At 35.5% G+C, this 17,161-nt stretch overlaps 2 protein-coding genes across 2 annotated transcripts in view; one reads left to right on the top strand and one right to left on the bottom strand.

The window, feature by feature from the left end:
* The first annotated feature begins 330 nt into the window (after window positions 1–330).
* LOC109620243 (uncharacterized) lies at window positions 331–2,745 on the top strand. Its single transcript, XM_020072241.3, has 2 exons — window positions 331–474; window positions 635–2,745. Exon 2 carries the CDS (start codon window positions 686–688, stop codon window positions 2,294–2,296), a length of 1,611 nt encoding a protein of 536 aa, XP_019927800.2. The 5' UTR covers window positions 331–474; window positions 635–685; the 3' UTR covers window positions 2,297–2,745.
* An 11,259-nt stretch (window positions 2,746–14,004) lies between these two features.
* LOC105340296 (protocatechuate 3,4-dioxygenase beta chain) overlaps window positions 14,005–17,161 on the bottom strand; it is a 9,422-nt gene continuing 6,265 nt past the window's right edge. Inside the window, exon 2 of the mRNA XM_034473931.2 lies at window positions 14,005–14,727. Coding sequence (XP_034329822.2) covers window positions 14,122–14,727 — 606 coding nt within the window. The 3' untranslated portion in view covers window positions 14,005–14,121. The remainder of the gene's footprint in view (window positions 14,728–17,161) is intronic.

The raw sequence follows: 17,161 nt of genomic DNA, 5'->3' as shown, positions 1-17,161 counted from the left end.
AGAGATACATGTATGGGTTTTTTGAAATTACAAAATTGGTTCAATTGTTAATAAACTTGAAATAGGAAATTGAACGTCATCAGAAACCGGACTAATTTTGATTAAATTTCTTCTGGGCTTATTTGTTTTTGTTTACACAATAATCTCACAATATCTGTAATATGCAAATATAATTTGCAGTTTAAACAGTTAACACAATTTCTATCAGAAATATTGATCAGTTTTCAATACACATTGCGGGATATAACTTTTTTAATCAATCTCTCTCTCTCTCTCTCTCTCTCTCTCTCTCTCTCTCTCTCTCTCTCTCTGTTTTAGATTTTTGGCAACACTTCCCGTTTCCATGCATGTAACATGTTTAATTTCCGCTTTAATCATGTGTCCATATATTTTCTGAGTGGGAGTTATAGCTTTTTATACGGATATTTCTTAAATCAATTGTTAAACCACAGAGCAAGGATCAGACTTTTTAAGGTAAGTTTAAGATTTTATTTCATGTTTTTTATTTTCGATTTTTTTTTTAGTTTTTTTAATTTAATTTTTTTTTTCGGTTGAAAGAATTCTTTTACTGTGCATTGTCTCCATTGTATTGAAAATAAAATCAAGAATCAAGAAGACAGTTCTCTTTATCCAGATATAATCATTAAAATCATAAAAAAGAATTGAGGGATCATCAAAGTCAACAATGGCAGCTCTTTCCGAGTTAACAGACATGATTCCGGTAGATAGGACATCTGCGAATGTTCAGCAACGAAAAGGGGTTTTCTCGGGTGTTGTTTCGACCTGCGCCTGCTCTATTTGCTTAGTAATCGTCATAGTGTTTTCAACCGTTCGAGGGTATGCTGGACATAGTCCAGTTGTTTGGGGGTTGGAGGCAATATTAACTTCCATAGGTGGAGTCATTACTTATATCATCTGGATTGTTGTTCATAAAAATGGAGATCGATCCCTGGAGCAGAACACAGAAGACGTCACCATCCGAATGAAATTATGTTTTCTCTGGTTATTTGGAATCGTTAATATCCTTAACTCTGCTATAAACATGGCCATAGATTGTGACTGCATCGATAAACATGGTAGGGAACAATTTCCTGGAGATCTAATAGTTAGCATAGCAACACACACAATTGAGATAATATTTAACACGGGACAACTTGGATTTATAAGTTCTTATTCTGCTTATCGATTAAAATCTTCAACTCTCATAAATTACGGCATATCGACAATTATTCTCACTCATGTCATAAGATGGTTTCGAACACTTTTCTCGTCACTTCTAAGTAATCACTTAATATATAACACAAACCACTCCAAAAGCTTCCTAAACAACTGTTACTGGAACACCGATTTGACACATTTTCGGAAGTCTATCGAAACTTATATCGAACCAACTCTGACAGAGTACAGTCTTCTTGCAGTTTCGTTCATGTTACGAATGTGGATATCATTTGAAAAGGTGGATAGACCATCGCCTTTTCCTACTTTAGTTAACACCGAACGAACCCCTTTGCTTGATTCTTGCTCTCCTCAAACAAGCAACATGGGAAATATACAAATAGGGTTTGAACGTACGCATAGCCTTAGATCTGCTGTCAGGAGTTCTTCTGTATATATATGTGTCTTAGTGGCCATCGTATTATGCCTGCCAATTCTAACCACTGTAATCATGGCGTCAGCGGTGGAAAATTACTCTTACCATTACCAGCTCTCATCAGGAATTGTCCAGTGTGTTTTCAAACTTCAACTCTTTATTGTGATTTTGTTGGCGTTTTATCTATGCAATAAACAATACAAGGAAGAATGTAGTACAGAGAAAATGAATAGCAGTCGATATATTTTGATTCTCTGTACCGCAGGGGCAGTTGCATACAGTACGTTCGGGCTGATTGCAGGAATGATGTATCAAAGAATGGAGTTTCCAACACTTTCCATTGCATTAGTTATTCAAAAAATCTTTGAGATAGCTTGTACCTATTTGCAAACAATACTCATTCTACAATCCCCTGCATACAATACGGTTCGCGATCGAAAAGTCTGCATACCTGTGTATAAAGTACACTGTGTCTTGTTTACAATTAACATAATAATGTGGCTGGTGAATAGCTACATGGGGAAAGTAGTGGGTAGCGTCATGCACATAGAAGCAAGTTTTTATGGAGATAAATACTGGAAAGCTGTAAATGACGTTGTGTACCCTATCACAATCTTTTACAGATTTCATACGGCGATGGACATTTATCAATTGTACAAAAAGTACGAACACTCGTACACAATGCAGGTTTTAAATAATGCTTAAGTAACCTTATATTTTGTTCATTTTTTTTTTAGATTAGTTCTTGCTTATTATAAACTTCCATCACATTAAATCTTTATTTCATTTTTGTTTTCGTTCTAGTTATTGAAAAAAAAAAAACTTTCCTTCCGTGTTGTTTAATCAAATTTGAAGAACATTGAATTTATGCATGAAATTTTTTTTTCAAGCATTTGTAATTGTTTGTGGAATGTTTTGCATTTTTAATTTTATTTTACTAACTTCCTGTCATATTGTGAAATCACTTCGATTTGAAGTACAATTATACACATTTTAAAGTAGTGTTGGAATTATTTTCATACAAGTGCTATTGTTTGTGAAATATGCAAAATAAATATTGGACAGGTACATCATTGTTTTCATATGAGATTTTGTTTTGAATCAAAAACCTTTGTATTTAAACTGCTTAATGAATAAGCAAATGAAATAATGAAACGAATAAAAAAAAAGTTCTTAAATCATTGTTTTTTTTAATGATTCAACTACCTCTAATGTATAAAGAATGAGAGGTGTAAAAAGTAATAATAAATAATACATATAAAATTATGACATTAATATCGACGTTAAACATTTTAGAATATAAAACAAAGATGATGGGCAAAAAAGATGGTGCATATCCTAAATCTATAGGGTTACAAGTGATATTGATGTTAGTATGTTTAATATACATCGTTTGGAACAAATATTTGAAAAAAGGCATTAATTATGTTGATATCTTTGTTTGTTTTAGTATATCATTCATCCTAATATGGGCATATTGCCAATCTATTCCCCAAACATCTTTGATTAGTGACAGATGATTCAATTATGTATTTTCTATATTCACGTGGATTCATCCACTGTAGAGTTCCTAAAGTGCTAAGTATTTCGTTTAACTTTGTTTCTAACCTTGTCACGTAAGCTGTCAAGTGTAAACTTAGAAGAATGATTTGCGAACTATACACGTTCACTGACATGCATGTCCCGATATTAAGTGGATGTTTACATAACACTGCACATGATGCATTGGAATTTCCCAGGTGTTTCCTCAAAAGGTGAAAGTTCATTGTTGCATGACTCATCCATCGCTGATACTACATAAGAATAATTTTTACGTAATTTTTAAAATCACAAACACAGACGTGTGTGTGCTAATGTCGAGTTGACATATACATGTATGTACGTATCGTAGACGATTACGATGTACAAGAAAACCTTTCATTTCAAAATTTTTATGATTGAATGAAATGCTTACTTCGACAGCCTAAAACAGGTGTATGATACTGTTGCTATAGGTTAGTGTAACCGTTGCATGGTGTCGCTGTGAAACGGCTATGCTTTGCCTGTGTGAAATGACACAGATTGTTACTTGGGGAGAATAATTGAAAAATGTGTGTGTGAAATATGTTTGTACACCGCCAAACCCTCCTGAAAATGAGATATAGAAAACGGCAAATAAAGAACAAGATGAACTAGATAAATCAATAAATATAACTTTAAAAAATATATGTATTCGTAGGATTTTGCGATTCAGTAACAAAAGAGTGACTGAAAGATACATGTACTACATTATGTATATTATAATAACTTAACTACCGTAAGTGGCATAAGGTTCTGCCATTTAGTCATATTTCCAGACCTTTTTGTAAACTTTCAGTTGACCGAAAGGGCACAGGTTAAAGTTATGAATTTTTTAACAGGTGAAAAGTTCAGTTCACTACAATAAGGTCTATTTGCCGAGACCGTATCATGCATTAAGTGTTGTTTGCTTGGATTTATTAAGTAAATCAGGGAAGCTTTTTAACAACTTCTCAAACACAGAGGTCGCCAATTATAAAGCCTATGATTGATTATTAAGCGGCCTCGGTGTTCGAGCAGGTGGCCATTTTTAGACTTTACTGATCTCCTATATTAGGAGAGCTCGAAATAAAAATATGGAAAAATTTAAAAGATAAAAAAGATGGAATTTTCCTTTAAAATACCTTTTGATACCTTAAAAGTGGCGTGGTCACGATTAAGGTGTCAGTCATAGAGCTACACTGTACAAGCAAGATGCAGGGCTCACAAGTCTTTTGTCATGTAAACAAGGTTCGTGTCCTATTTTTGTTTACAAAGGTTCAATGTACTGGTAAAAAAAACTTTTAGTATAAATAAATAGTTCCTAACATTTAACACATTCATTTCAGGTCTAGAACTGGAATTTTAACGTCAATATTCAAATGTTTACATAGCAAAAAATTGTAAGCTCTGTAACTCGCTTATAATAACTCAACAAATGACATGCAAATTTTGGTTGCCTTTTAATAACGCCTTGATAAAGCATTGTAAACATTAAAATCGGAAAAAGAATTTTTGGACCAAAATCGTCACCATGCCTCTTTAACAAATAATATCTTAAAATATTACGAAGAAAATCCATCCTCCTTAAACGCTCCAGAAGTCGCTCGGCATAATGTAATAACCTTGTATAAAAACATCTATATTTAACCTTATTATCAATATTCATAAATCAATTAAGTATATTTTAAAAATCGAACAAACATATGGGCTTTTTAGAATATAACACAATTGAAAAACTATGTGGAAAGTTTCAGATTGTAGATGTTCAATGTATAAGAAGGTAATACTATTTACTTTTTAATATTTTTTTTCGTTTACTTTACTTTATTTAAAAAAAAAATACTTTTTCCATGTTTAAATCAAAATCTAAAATTTTAAAGATTATAAATGCATTCTGTAAGTTGATATATTGAAAGTACCAGTATTTTTTTTTTTTGGGGGGGGGGGGGGGGATTAAGGTGTCGGAATCTTACCTTTGTTGAAATTTAAATATGGACATAAATGGTCTTTAAATCATATTTGTCATTTTGAACATACTGTAAATATCTTTCAAACTGCTATTAACGGTAAAACAACAGGTAAACTTTATTTAATGCATGATTGCTCAACTTCTTAATATTACACTGGGAATTCAGGAGGGGAATTCCCCTTGAAGAAAAAACTGTCTGAAGGCATTGTTTTTGGCATCATTATGCTGCAGTAAAATTTAGAGGATTTTCTTCATAATAGCATAAGCCCAGAAGATCGATTAGAAGATGCCGAAGGATCTCGCCATAAAAAAATAAAAAGGTAAGGATTTTTGCCAAAGTCGCCATGCGGTTGTCCTGTTTAGAGAACACTTTGTTTTTTTGGGGTTTTTTTTTAATGTTAATTAATTCATTGTTTCACGTGACACAGCATAAGGTGTTTTTATTATAAAAAGAGTGCGATAAAAAAATTGTCACGTCTGTATAATGATTATCAAACATTTGTTTTGAAATGGTCAGTTCAACACTAAAACCTTATCGATTTTGTTCAAATTGAATGCCTCTGAGCTAGGGTCAAACACATCTATAACTTATGATGTAAATCCATCCAAACGTTGCATTATAATTTAACTTGGTACATTTAACTGCTTAGTCAAAAACCTTGATTTCCAGATTTATAATAATATTCGTAGTGTGTTTCCTCCCGAGACCTGCATGTTGTCTGTATGAACCAGATTTCTACGAGAACCGGTTTTGAGATTACAGAGTCGCTGATGGTAGTGATTGATGAGAACAAGCTAGCTACCTTTTTTCAAACAATACAGCGACATTTAATTTGTTCATGAAAGATACGATGTAAATTAAGATTGAAATGGATTGCAACAAAAACAGTCATTATTTTAAAATCTATGCAGTTTAATTGAATAAACTGTTTACGTTCATTCTTGAAATTATGTTTGATCAAAGGTATTGCAATATAATTACGCTCTGCAGTAGTTTAACTTTGATTCAGACTAATACCATGTATGTTTCAAAGAAATTTATTATTGAATAGTTTTAAAAGTTTATGTATAGTGCGTTTAAGTATTATATGTGTCTTAATCATTCTAATCGAGTGCAACCTGTATCATTTAACAAACAGAACTAGTGCAATAGATTAGAATGATTTTGCATTAAAGACCGATAACCCAACGCTAATTTTACATGTATATTCATTAGTTCTCTGTTTTCATAGAATTTAAATTAAGGGCATATGTCACCTTTTGTTGTTCATGTTAGTGAAACTTGCTATAGCCGCCATGGACACCTAATAAAAAAAAGAGAATGATATCACACAAACTCGTATAACATTAATATCAAGGTTAAGTGTAATATTCATAATGTGCATGGTTTTTCTTATAACAAGAAGGGATGGTACGGAAATATTTAGATAAGTGTGTCGTAAACAATGCTATGCTTTAAAATCTTAAATAATCAATTTTTACGAAGAGTTTTCTTTTAAGATAAAGAATAATCGTTTCCTAATTCTTTTTATCACATTTATAGCGTTTTCATTTTTATATTGTAAAAATACATGTTCATTATATATATATATATATATATATATATATATATATATATATATATATATATATATATATATATATATATATGCTCTCTGTTATGAACATCCCATGACTCTATTTATAAGATACTGGGCGTAAACAAACATCTGAAGAATTTAGTTCTGGCCTAAGACAGCATGAACGTCTGGGTAAATTCACTATTATTATGAAGTAGAGCACTCGTCTGCTAAGAACTCTCATTGCAAATCTGTGAATGAAAAGAAGTGCTACTTACTAAAACCATCCATAGAAGATTGTTTCAGTGTTTCCTTTTTGCTTAAGTTCGAGTAAGACTCATGCGGAAACTGATAGTAAAGTTATATAAGAGTCTTAATCCGAGAAACACATTAGAAATGTATTACATAAATAAAGGAACTATAGTTTACTCAAGGCTACTGTCAGTAAGTTGGAATTTAAACCGATTTGTTTCTTGTTGAACAATGTGTTTCTGTGACTAAATCATACTGTTATATATATATATATATATAAACAGTATGTGTTGTTCATTTTCTGATGTAAAGGTGCAATTTATGATTATTTGTTTGCAATTGGGTCGACCATCGAAAACTAACAATCTGTCCATGTAAATACGATTTAATATCTAAATTAGTATCTTAAGTGATTTTATTCAATTTCTTTAAGTCAGATAATGCAAGACTTAGCTAGACAGTCGGCATTTACTACAATTATTGAATATTGTGCTATTGTAAAGTTTTGATTATTTTTTAGAGAACCACAAACAAAATGTCCGGAAGAAATCCCATTCAAGTCGATGCATTTGCCGAAGAATCACTGATGTCACCAAATCAATATCCAAGAAATGTTTCACTTTCCAAGATACTTTCTGCTAGCGGAGTAACGATTTGTGCTATCATCATTATCGTCACCATGGCAACCTCCAACCCTGACCATCACCCCGCTGTTTGGAACATCATGGCGGTAACAAGTATCATAAGTACGATAGTAACCACCGTGATCTGGAACAGATTGCGCATGCGTGGTATCAACTCTATTGCTTACATCGTTTCAGATGTTGCGATAAAACCAAAAATCTTATTTTTATGGATGTTTGGATTTGCTAGAATGTTGTCTTCTGCTTTACAACTTGCAACTGGCTTCCACTGCATTCAACTAAGCGCAATCCAACTGTTTCCCGGGGAATTTGTTTTATCTACACTGACGAGCTTTTCCGACATTGCTTTTGTCATTTCTCAGTTAGGTTTCTTAAGTTCGTATTCAACATGCAAACTAAAAAAAGATACCATAGTCAACTTCGGACTTTCAACAATCATTCTCACTCATATAGTCCAATGGTTTAGGACTTTGTTTTCAACTCTATCGAAAAACGATTTGATAAGCACCTCAATGACGAACGACACCAATCACACAAGTTGTTTAAATAGCAATGAATTTAAAAGCCTGATGGAAAATATTTCCCCATACATAGAACCCATGTCTACAGAATACAGTTTACTAGCTGTGGGGATTGTTTTGCGTTTGCTGCCATCATCGAGTGATGGTCACGTCTCGCCGACATCCACTGACAAGCAGACGATTCATCGGTGGTCGGAATCCCAAAACGGCCCGGAGGAGCGCACCTCATTGCTTCCAGTGCTAGGACTCTCCAGTTCAAGGACAGTGCAAAGATACAATTCCTGTCAATGTGACTCATCATTAAGAGAAAACTTAAGTATTTCCGTCCAGCTTCAAGTACCGTCGTTTTACCGCTGTCTTCTAGCCGCATTTTTAACTTGTCTTCCGATTTTAATAGCAGTGATTCTAAATGCTTCCTGTGGATCTGATATTCAGTTAGGTTTAGGAGTAATCCAGTTCATTTTCAAAGCTGAACTTGCCGTACTAGTCAGTTTAAACTTCTATCTTTGGTATACCCAATTCAAACGGCAAAACGTTTATAATGACAGGTATGATGGAAAGATTATTCTCTTGTTAAGTACAGCAGGCATGTTGTTATACACGACATTTGGACTTATTGCGGGAAGCGTGGTAGACGATCGAGGACTTTCTTACATTGCGACGTTTCTCATTCTTCAGAAACTTCTAGAAATGTTCGTGGTCGTGTGCCAGACGTCGCTCATCATTAGAGCACAGAATTTACATGTTCATAATTTAAACCCAGAACCAAAATATATTTCGGCGGACAAAATGTTCTACATGTTTTTCTTGATCCGGGTCATCATGTGGGTAGCAGACAGTTACATTGGCAAAAACACTCAAAAGATCATGCCGATCGAAACGGAAGTGTACGGTGATAAATACTGGAAGACCATTAACGACATGCTTTATCCGGTTACTATGTTCTATCTGTTTCATACTTCAATCGATTTCTATCAGTTATACAAGAAATACGAAGGATTGTATACGTAATTTGAAATGTTTTCTTTAATATTAAAAGTTTCAAAACTACCACTAACTAATAAGCAGATATATGTTTAACTGTTTTGTGTATATATAACTTATGAGGATATCTGCTAAATAGCATATTGTTTGAGATTCTTTGGGCATTTCATTATACACATGTAATTTTATTTCTGTTCTGTCCAAAAAGTTAGTCAGAAATCAGTCACACAAAACACATGTAGTTTATTAGGGCGGAAAACATACAATGACAAATAACAGACAAAACCAACATGATAAGACAAAGACAATTCCGGAATACTACATTCCTCCCCCTTTAAGTTAATTTCATAATGATTTTGACTAGATCATCAACTGTAAATAAAACATATTAAAACTACTTACATATATATCAGTATATGCAATATCTTCAAAATTATAGTTATTATATCGTTAACTTTAACAGTTCAAAAGGTGGGTACACACAACATAAAGGCACAAATCTGTCCCTTCCATTTCAACCGTTTATTTATGGAGTTACGTAGTCGTCCAGATAGGCTGGTTTTTTAACAGAACGAGATGATCTGCGTGGACTGGTTACGCTTGGAGCGCTGGACGATGTTGAAGTACATGTAGTGGATAATGGTAAAGTCGTATCGGTCACGGACTCGCAGTCGGATGCTTTGGATGTAGGACTCTCTTCTATGGTTACTGGGGTATGAGTATAGTCGCTTCCATCAGGATTGTCCAGTTCCATAGATGGTTTAAAATGTCGCTGCTTGATATGATCGACATGTCTGCGTGCGATTCCTCCGTCTGGTAGTGCGACTCTGTATGATACTGGTCCTGTCTTTTGTGTTATTTCCCCACATTTCCACTGTCCACTTGGAAAACTTTTCACAATAACGGCATCTCCTTCCATAAAGGTTCGTCCTTTTGCATGTGCATCATGGTAGTGCTTGAATTTCTTCTGTCGATTTTCTACTCGTTCTCGAATTTCAGGTTTGATGAAGTCTAGCTTTGTTCGTAATTTCCTATTCATGAGGAGTTCTGCTGGAGTTACACCCGTCGTAGTATGTGGAGTTGTTCGGTAGTTTAACAAAAACCTTTGCAACTTGGTCATCAATGATCCAGGGCCTTTATCCATCTTCTTCATCCCTTCCTTAAAAATTCGAACAGCCCGCTCAGCCAACCCATTGGATGCGGGGTGGTATGGTGAGGTCTTCACATGTAGAATACCATTCTCCGATGTAAAACAGGAAAATTCATGACTTGTAAAACAGGTCCCATTGTCCGTAACAAGTACATCAGGGATTCCATGTGTTGCAAATGCCTGTCTGAATTTTTCGATGGTCACTTCAGATGTAGAAGTAGATGACTTATAGACCTCAATCCACTTGCTATAAGCGTCAATTAGGATCAAAAACATGGATCCCATAAAAGGTCCTGCATAATCTGCATGTACTCTAGACCAGGGGCGATCTGGCCATTCCCAGGGATGCAAGGGCGCCACTGCCGGCATGGCGCTTTGTGCCTGGCAATCTTCACATCCTCGTACTTTGGTCTCAATAGCTTCATCAATTCCTGGCCACCACAAGTAGCTCCTTGCCAGGTTTTTCATCCTGACTATTCCAGGATGTCCTTCATGCAACAAATCCAATAATTTTTCTCTTCCTGGTTCTGGGATCACCACACGACTTCCCCATAGAATACACCCTTCATGAGCACTTAGTTCGTTTCGTCTGCTAAAATAAGGACGAAGTTCCTCATCCTTATTTTTCTCTTTCCATCCATTCTTTATACAAAAGGTTACTTGACGCAGGAGTGGGTCCAACTGTGTCCATTCTTCAATTTCTTCAGCATGTACTGGTGTACTGTTTAAGTGTTCAATGAGTAAAATAGTCTCCCCCGGTACAGGTACATCCACACTCTCCTTGAGTGGAAGACGACTCAAACAATCTGCATTACCATTCTTCTTACCCTCCTTGTACAATATTTCATACTCGTATCCGGCCAGGATCAGAGCCCATCTCTGAATTCGAGCGGCAGCCATGGTTGGAATGGCTCGGTCAGGTTTAAACAGGCCCAATAATGGTTTGTGGTCAGTATAGATAACAAAATGATGACCATACAGGTACTGATGAAGTTTTTTCACTCCGAATATAATTGCAAGTCCCTCCTTTTCCAACTGAGAGTAGTTCTTTTCTGCTGGTGCCAGGGTTCGTGACACATAAGCTATTGGCTTCTCTCCTTCTTCTGTAATGTGTGACAACACAACACCCAACCCAGTTGGCGAGGCATCACAGGACATGACAAGCTTCTTGGCTGAATCAAAATGAACTAGTATAGATGAAGATCTCAAAAGGTTTTTTGACTCCTGCATTGCGTTTGACTGTTTAGGACCCCAAGACCATGCAACATCTTTTCCTAAGAGTTCATGTAATGGTGCTAATACAGTTGACAGATTTGGTAAGTAGCAACCATAGTAGTTAAGCATTCCAAGAAAAGCCTGTAATTCTTTAACGTTATTTGGTTCAGGTAAGTTCTTGATCGCTTGCACCTTGTCTTCAGTTGGCTGTCTTCCATGCTTATTTATGCGATGTCCAAGGTATGTAACTTCATCTGCCAAGAAAACACACTTCTCTCTTTTCAGTCGAACTCCCGCTGCTTCCAACTTCTTTAACACTTCCGCAAGATTTTGTAAATGTTCACCACGGGTTTTTCCAGTCACAAGTATATCATCTAATCGAACAATAACACTGGATATGCCCTGGAGCAGGTTTTCAATAGTTCTCTGAAATATGCCAGGAGCAGATGAGATTCCGAAAGGTAGACGATTATACTGAAAAAGCCCCTTATGTGTGTTAATAGTGGTGTATTTCTTGGATTCCTCATCTAACTCTAACTGCTGATAGGCTTGACTCAGGTCGAGTTTGGAAAAATGTTCGCCACCCCCTAATATTGCAAATAGATCCTCCGTTTTTGGAATAGGATAGTTGTCCAGCTTCGAAACTCTATTCACTGTGACTTTATAATCACCGCAAATACGTACGGTCTTGTCGCTCTTTACTATTGGTACGATAGGCGTTGCCCACTCTGAAAACTCTACAGGTGTAACAGTTCCTTCACGAACTAATCTGTCCAACTCGTGTTCAATTTTCTCTTTCAAGGCAAAAGGTGGTGAACGACTTTTAAAGTATCTCGGTTTTTCCTGAGAGTCAACATATATCTTTGCTTTCACTCCTTGGACTGTCCCCAATTCTTTCTTGAACACAACTTCATATTTTTTCAGAATCTGTTCCACATCAGACTGTACTTCTGTTTTAATCTGAAATACTTCATCCCAGCACAGTTTAATGACATCAAGCCAATCACGGCCAAGTAAACACGGTGTCTTCCCTTTTACCACTTCTGCTTTCAGATCATACTGTTTATCTTTGTACTTCACAATCAACTGTACTGTTCCTAGGATGGGAATAAGTTCCCCAGTGTAAGTACGCAATTTTGTGCATGAAGGTTCTAAGTTCAACCGAGAGTCAGATTTACATAAAGTCTTGTATACTTCTTCACTAATCACGGTCTTACTGGCTCCCGTATCCAACTCCATAGACTGATCTACTCCATTCAATGCTAAAAACACACGATATGGTGGCTGCTTGCCCGGCTCCATCATATGATACAAGGTATACTCAGTGGGGTCTTCTTCTTCATCAGGTGTATCACATACATTGTGCACATTTTCTCTTCTGAACTGATCCCTTGGTTTGTTACTCCAAAAATTGCCTCTCGAGTTTCCTCTTCCTTTTCCCCGATTAGCGACTTGGTCGGCCTTCTTTTTCCTACACTCTGCGGCAAAGTGTCCAAACAAGTGACAATAATAACACTTTATGCTACTTTTGTCTTTTTGTGGTTTTTCACCATCACTCACTTTGTTTACAGTTTCAGCATGTGGAGTTCCACTCTGTAGATCAAGTACTCCCTTCGCTGCAGTTTCCATTGATATTGCAGTTTCATATGCTTTCTTTAAAGTCAAATCCTTCTCCGCTAGCAGGCGTCTCTGTATCTTATCGTCCATGATCCCGCAAACCAGACGGTCCCTAATCATCACTTCAATAGCCGCACCAAAATTGCAATGTTCCGTTAAATGACGTAATTCGGCCACAAACGAGGCCACAGACTCTCCTGGTCTGCGAAAACGATTATGGAATTTGAATCTTTGGACTATTTCCGAGGGTTTGGGTGCATAATGATCTTGCACTAATTTTACAAGTTCATCAAAAGTTTTCGTACCTGGTTTATTTGGTGCTAAGAGGTCACTCATCAGTTTATATATTTTACTGCCACACACACTGAGCAAAATAGACCGCCTCTTTTTTTTATCCGCCTCTTCGGTGTCACCGATTCCATTTGCTATGAAATAATGTCCCAGACGCTCACAGTAATGTTCCCATGTCTCTTTGCCCTCCTCGAAAGAATCTATTTTCCCGAAAACTGCTGTCATCTTGACACTTTAATCCTCGTCGCCACTGTTCTGTCCAAAAAGTTAGTCAGAAATCAGTCACACAAAACACATGTAGTTTATTAGGGCGGAAAACATACAATGACAAATAACAGACAAAACCAACATGATAAGACAAAGACAATTCCGGAATACTACAATTTCGGTATCTAGATCTTTTGTTTTAGTTGACTTTGTTGTTTAATCTGATTTAATCATGTAGTCAATATGAGAAAATAAATACGTAAAAGCGGATATTTTTAGTTCTCGTTTCCCGTGTATAAAACTGTTGTTTACTGAAAGTAAAATGCAATTGCAACGCTTAATGATATTTATATCATTAAGCGGCCGTGTATCATTAACGGTTGTTACAGAACGTAATTCATTTTTAGAAACAGGATCATATATAGGTTAAATTATTATGCATGCATATTAAATAATGCAGAGAACTTAAGTTATCCGTCGTTTTTATTCAACACCGTTATGGTTACATAATAAATGCATTGAAAACATACAGTCATACATGTACAAGATACACAGAATATAATTATACAAATGATTAACATATTAAACTTTAATGACATTAAACATTTCCGTTGGACTTTCTCGTCCCCTCGGCTTGCGCTCTAAAACAATGTCAAATTTCACTGTCTTCATGCAGACCCCCTTTCTGCAGTAAAGGCTCGGTCGAGTTATTAACTCGTTCCTTTCCGAGGAACATATCCTGCAAGGGTCATCATTACCCAGAAAGGGATCTCCTCGGAAATACATCTGCGTCACCACGCCCATGAACTCCCGTCCCCCGTGCACTTTATAATGTATATGACGCGGTCTCGTGTCCCTATGAGCCCGATCAATAGTGTATCTCCCAGGATTAACGGTTGTGAATTCGTAATACCCGTTTCTGTCCGTCATAATGTAGCCACGGCAGTCCGTCCAATGATATCTCCCGTCCACATCGGCTTGCCAGACTTCTATTTTGGTATTGGGGATGCCCGTGCGGCAGTCGTCCGCGTACACGTGACCGTGGACAGTGAGGGTGTGGTTGTAGTAGCTGTCCTTGTCCCCCGTACAGTACTGGGTCAGTCTCTTGGTCCTAGGCTCATAGTAAGGCCCGTAGATATCTGGGGGTGTGGGTCTACAACGCCTAGAGTTGTTCCGTCTTACAAACACCTATGTTAAAAAATATAGACCCTAAAAATTGTTTACAAGTCAATAAACTTACATTTGATATGTGATATATATTGGGGGTCAGCATTATAATTAAGACATTCAGTATAATAAAATAAATAGTGCCTGTTTGGGAGGGTAACTGTTGAAATTGACACCCCGAGACAACCATTGTCAACCGACGCTTCGCGTCGGTTGACAATGGTTTTCGAGGGGTGTCAATTTCAACAGTTACCCTCCCAAACAGGCACTATTTATTTTATTATACTGAATGTCTTAATTTTAAGGAAAATTTTACTGCTTTGAAGTGAATTCTATGCTGAACCGTATGCGCATAATTTACGTACATGTAACAATTTGTTGTGTTACCCGTTGCCAAGTGTGTTGCTAACGCTGAGGGTAATAGAACGGATTACCAACTGCTTCTAAACCAATCAGATTTCAGTATTTAACATGAAAGTATAATAAATTGCATAATGTACTGCCATAGACTTTAGAAGTTCAGTAGTCAGTTGTTTTCTAGTCTATGCTGACCCTCTTGATTGTGTATATATTTTATTTTTCGACATTTACTTCAATAAATGACATGTGTTCATTTCTATAGCTGTTTTGTTTTCTCTATACTTAACATCAAAAAACTAAGTGCAGTTGTCTTGGCTTTAAATAACATGGGAACATTAAAGACTTTTGATCTAGTTAGAAGATCACGGACTTTAGAAATAAGACTACAATTGTATTGCAAATTAAACTGACAAGTTTTTTAAGGCCGTGGCCCCACTCCCCCACTTTTTACGCAGCAGACAGTTTTCTTAAATTTAAGTATAAGAAATAAGAAATGAAACGATCATGGAAATGCCCCGCCCCTACTTTTCGGGGAGCGTTTAATAAATAAATGAAGGAAAACCTCAACCGCAAGAAGTTCATATATGTAAAGCCGGAAAGATGCATGCTCTATTGAAACTCAAATGAAAATCAATGTTATTTATGTGACATCTATAAAACCTGACATAATACACGTAAAGCAGAGATTTGAAAATAAATCGAAGCTGTTTTACTATCAATACCAAATATGCCATGATAGACTACTTTGGGGTCTTTAAAAGTATGGAAGCTTAGATTCTCATCAAATTCATACATTTGATCCTTTAAAATACAAATAGAATTCAACTGTTTCCCCGTTTTAATCTATTTAAATGTTTTCATGGTTCTGAAAGGAAATTTCGATTCCAAATGAATAATGCAAAATTATTATCTAACGAGATATATTCATTTGTTGTTCCGACAAATCTATTGTATCATACGATATACATGTACATGTAATTGTATATTGTAAATATTGATGAGGTGAAATTAAAATTCTCAATTAGTAATCATTTAAGAGCTAATTTCCTTTATAATGGCTCATTAGTTTCAAAATGCATGATGTGAACTCATTATAAAATTTAACGAGCTGATGAATACTTATGACGTAGAAAAACTTAAAGTATTGTCAAAATTTATAAGGAAAATTTTTAAATTCCGCTCTTCCTTAAACAAACCTACTGTATTGTACTATTCAACTTTTTAAAAAATCTTCATTTCTATTTGTGTATATAGGTAAAATTTCAACGATTTCAAAATCTTTATTTCTATTACTGTACATGCACGTGTGGTCCTTGCCTGTTTTTGTGTTCATTTGTATATACTTGTGTAGAATCTCATATACCAGTGTGGCAACGCACTTTAAAAAAAAATTACGTGCTGAAATTTTTTAAGAAGTGCGTAAAATTTGGGACCAAATCAAAGCAATTTGAAAAAAATATCTTTCTGGTGAAAATAAATTAATTTTCTGAAACGATGCTTAAATAGTTTTGTGTGACCTCCCTCCTCCCTCCAGTGTTTGTCTAGATAAATTGAAAGAAGACAGATTGCATTTCCTGATGTAGAAAATTGAATGGGCAAGGCCATGCCAGGAGATTGACCGATGTTTGTACACTCCAATAATGTGTAAACAAAAATCAGAAGAAAAAACCCACCTTTTTGTGCTGATTAATTATTTGAATTTCTAATTTCCTTTTAGTTTTCTTTATGAGTTCTTTTCTTTATAAGTTAATATAAAAGATTCAAAGATGATTTCATTTCCATTTGAAAATAACGAACCAAATGTCAATACCTTTTCCGATTCAGTCTTGATGGTACCTTTGTCCCCATGGTTGACAACTAGGCAAGTGCATCATATAAATGCATTTTAAATTAAAACGTGACAAGGCCAACATTCAGTTAAATATATAATGAAATTGATTCAATATTATGATATATCACGACACAAAGATCAGTACAGGAATTAAACCACAAAGGTTGTGGTATAAAATAAACTTGATTTATTGAAATTAATTAGGCATTGAAATTAGTCATTGAAATGTCTGCCGCACTGTTTGTGAACGCTGCTAATTGCGAG

The sequence above is a fragment of the Magallana gigas genome, chromosome 8 (assembly GCF_963853765.1).
Source record: "Magallana gigas chromosome 8, xbMagGiga1.1, whole genome shotgun sequence".
NCBI lineage: Eukaryota > Metazoa > Mollusca > Bivalvia > Ostreida > Ostreidae > Magallana > Magallana gigas.
Note: the sequence above shows the minus strand (reverse complement) of the source record. Positions and strands in the feature narration are given on the sequence as shown.

What these genes read in the sequence shown, in the direction of transcription:
- LOC109620243 (XM_020072241.3), top strand. Translation starts at nt 686, where the DNA reads ATGGCAGCTCTTTCCGAGTTAACAGACATGATTCCGGTAGATAGGACA.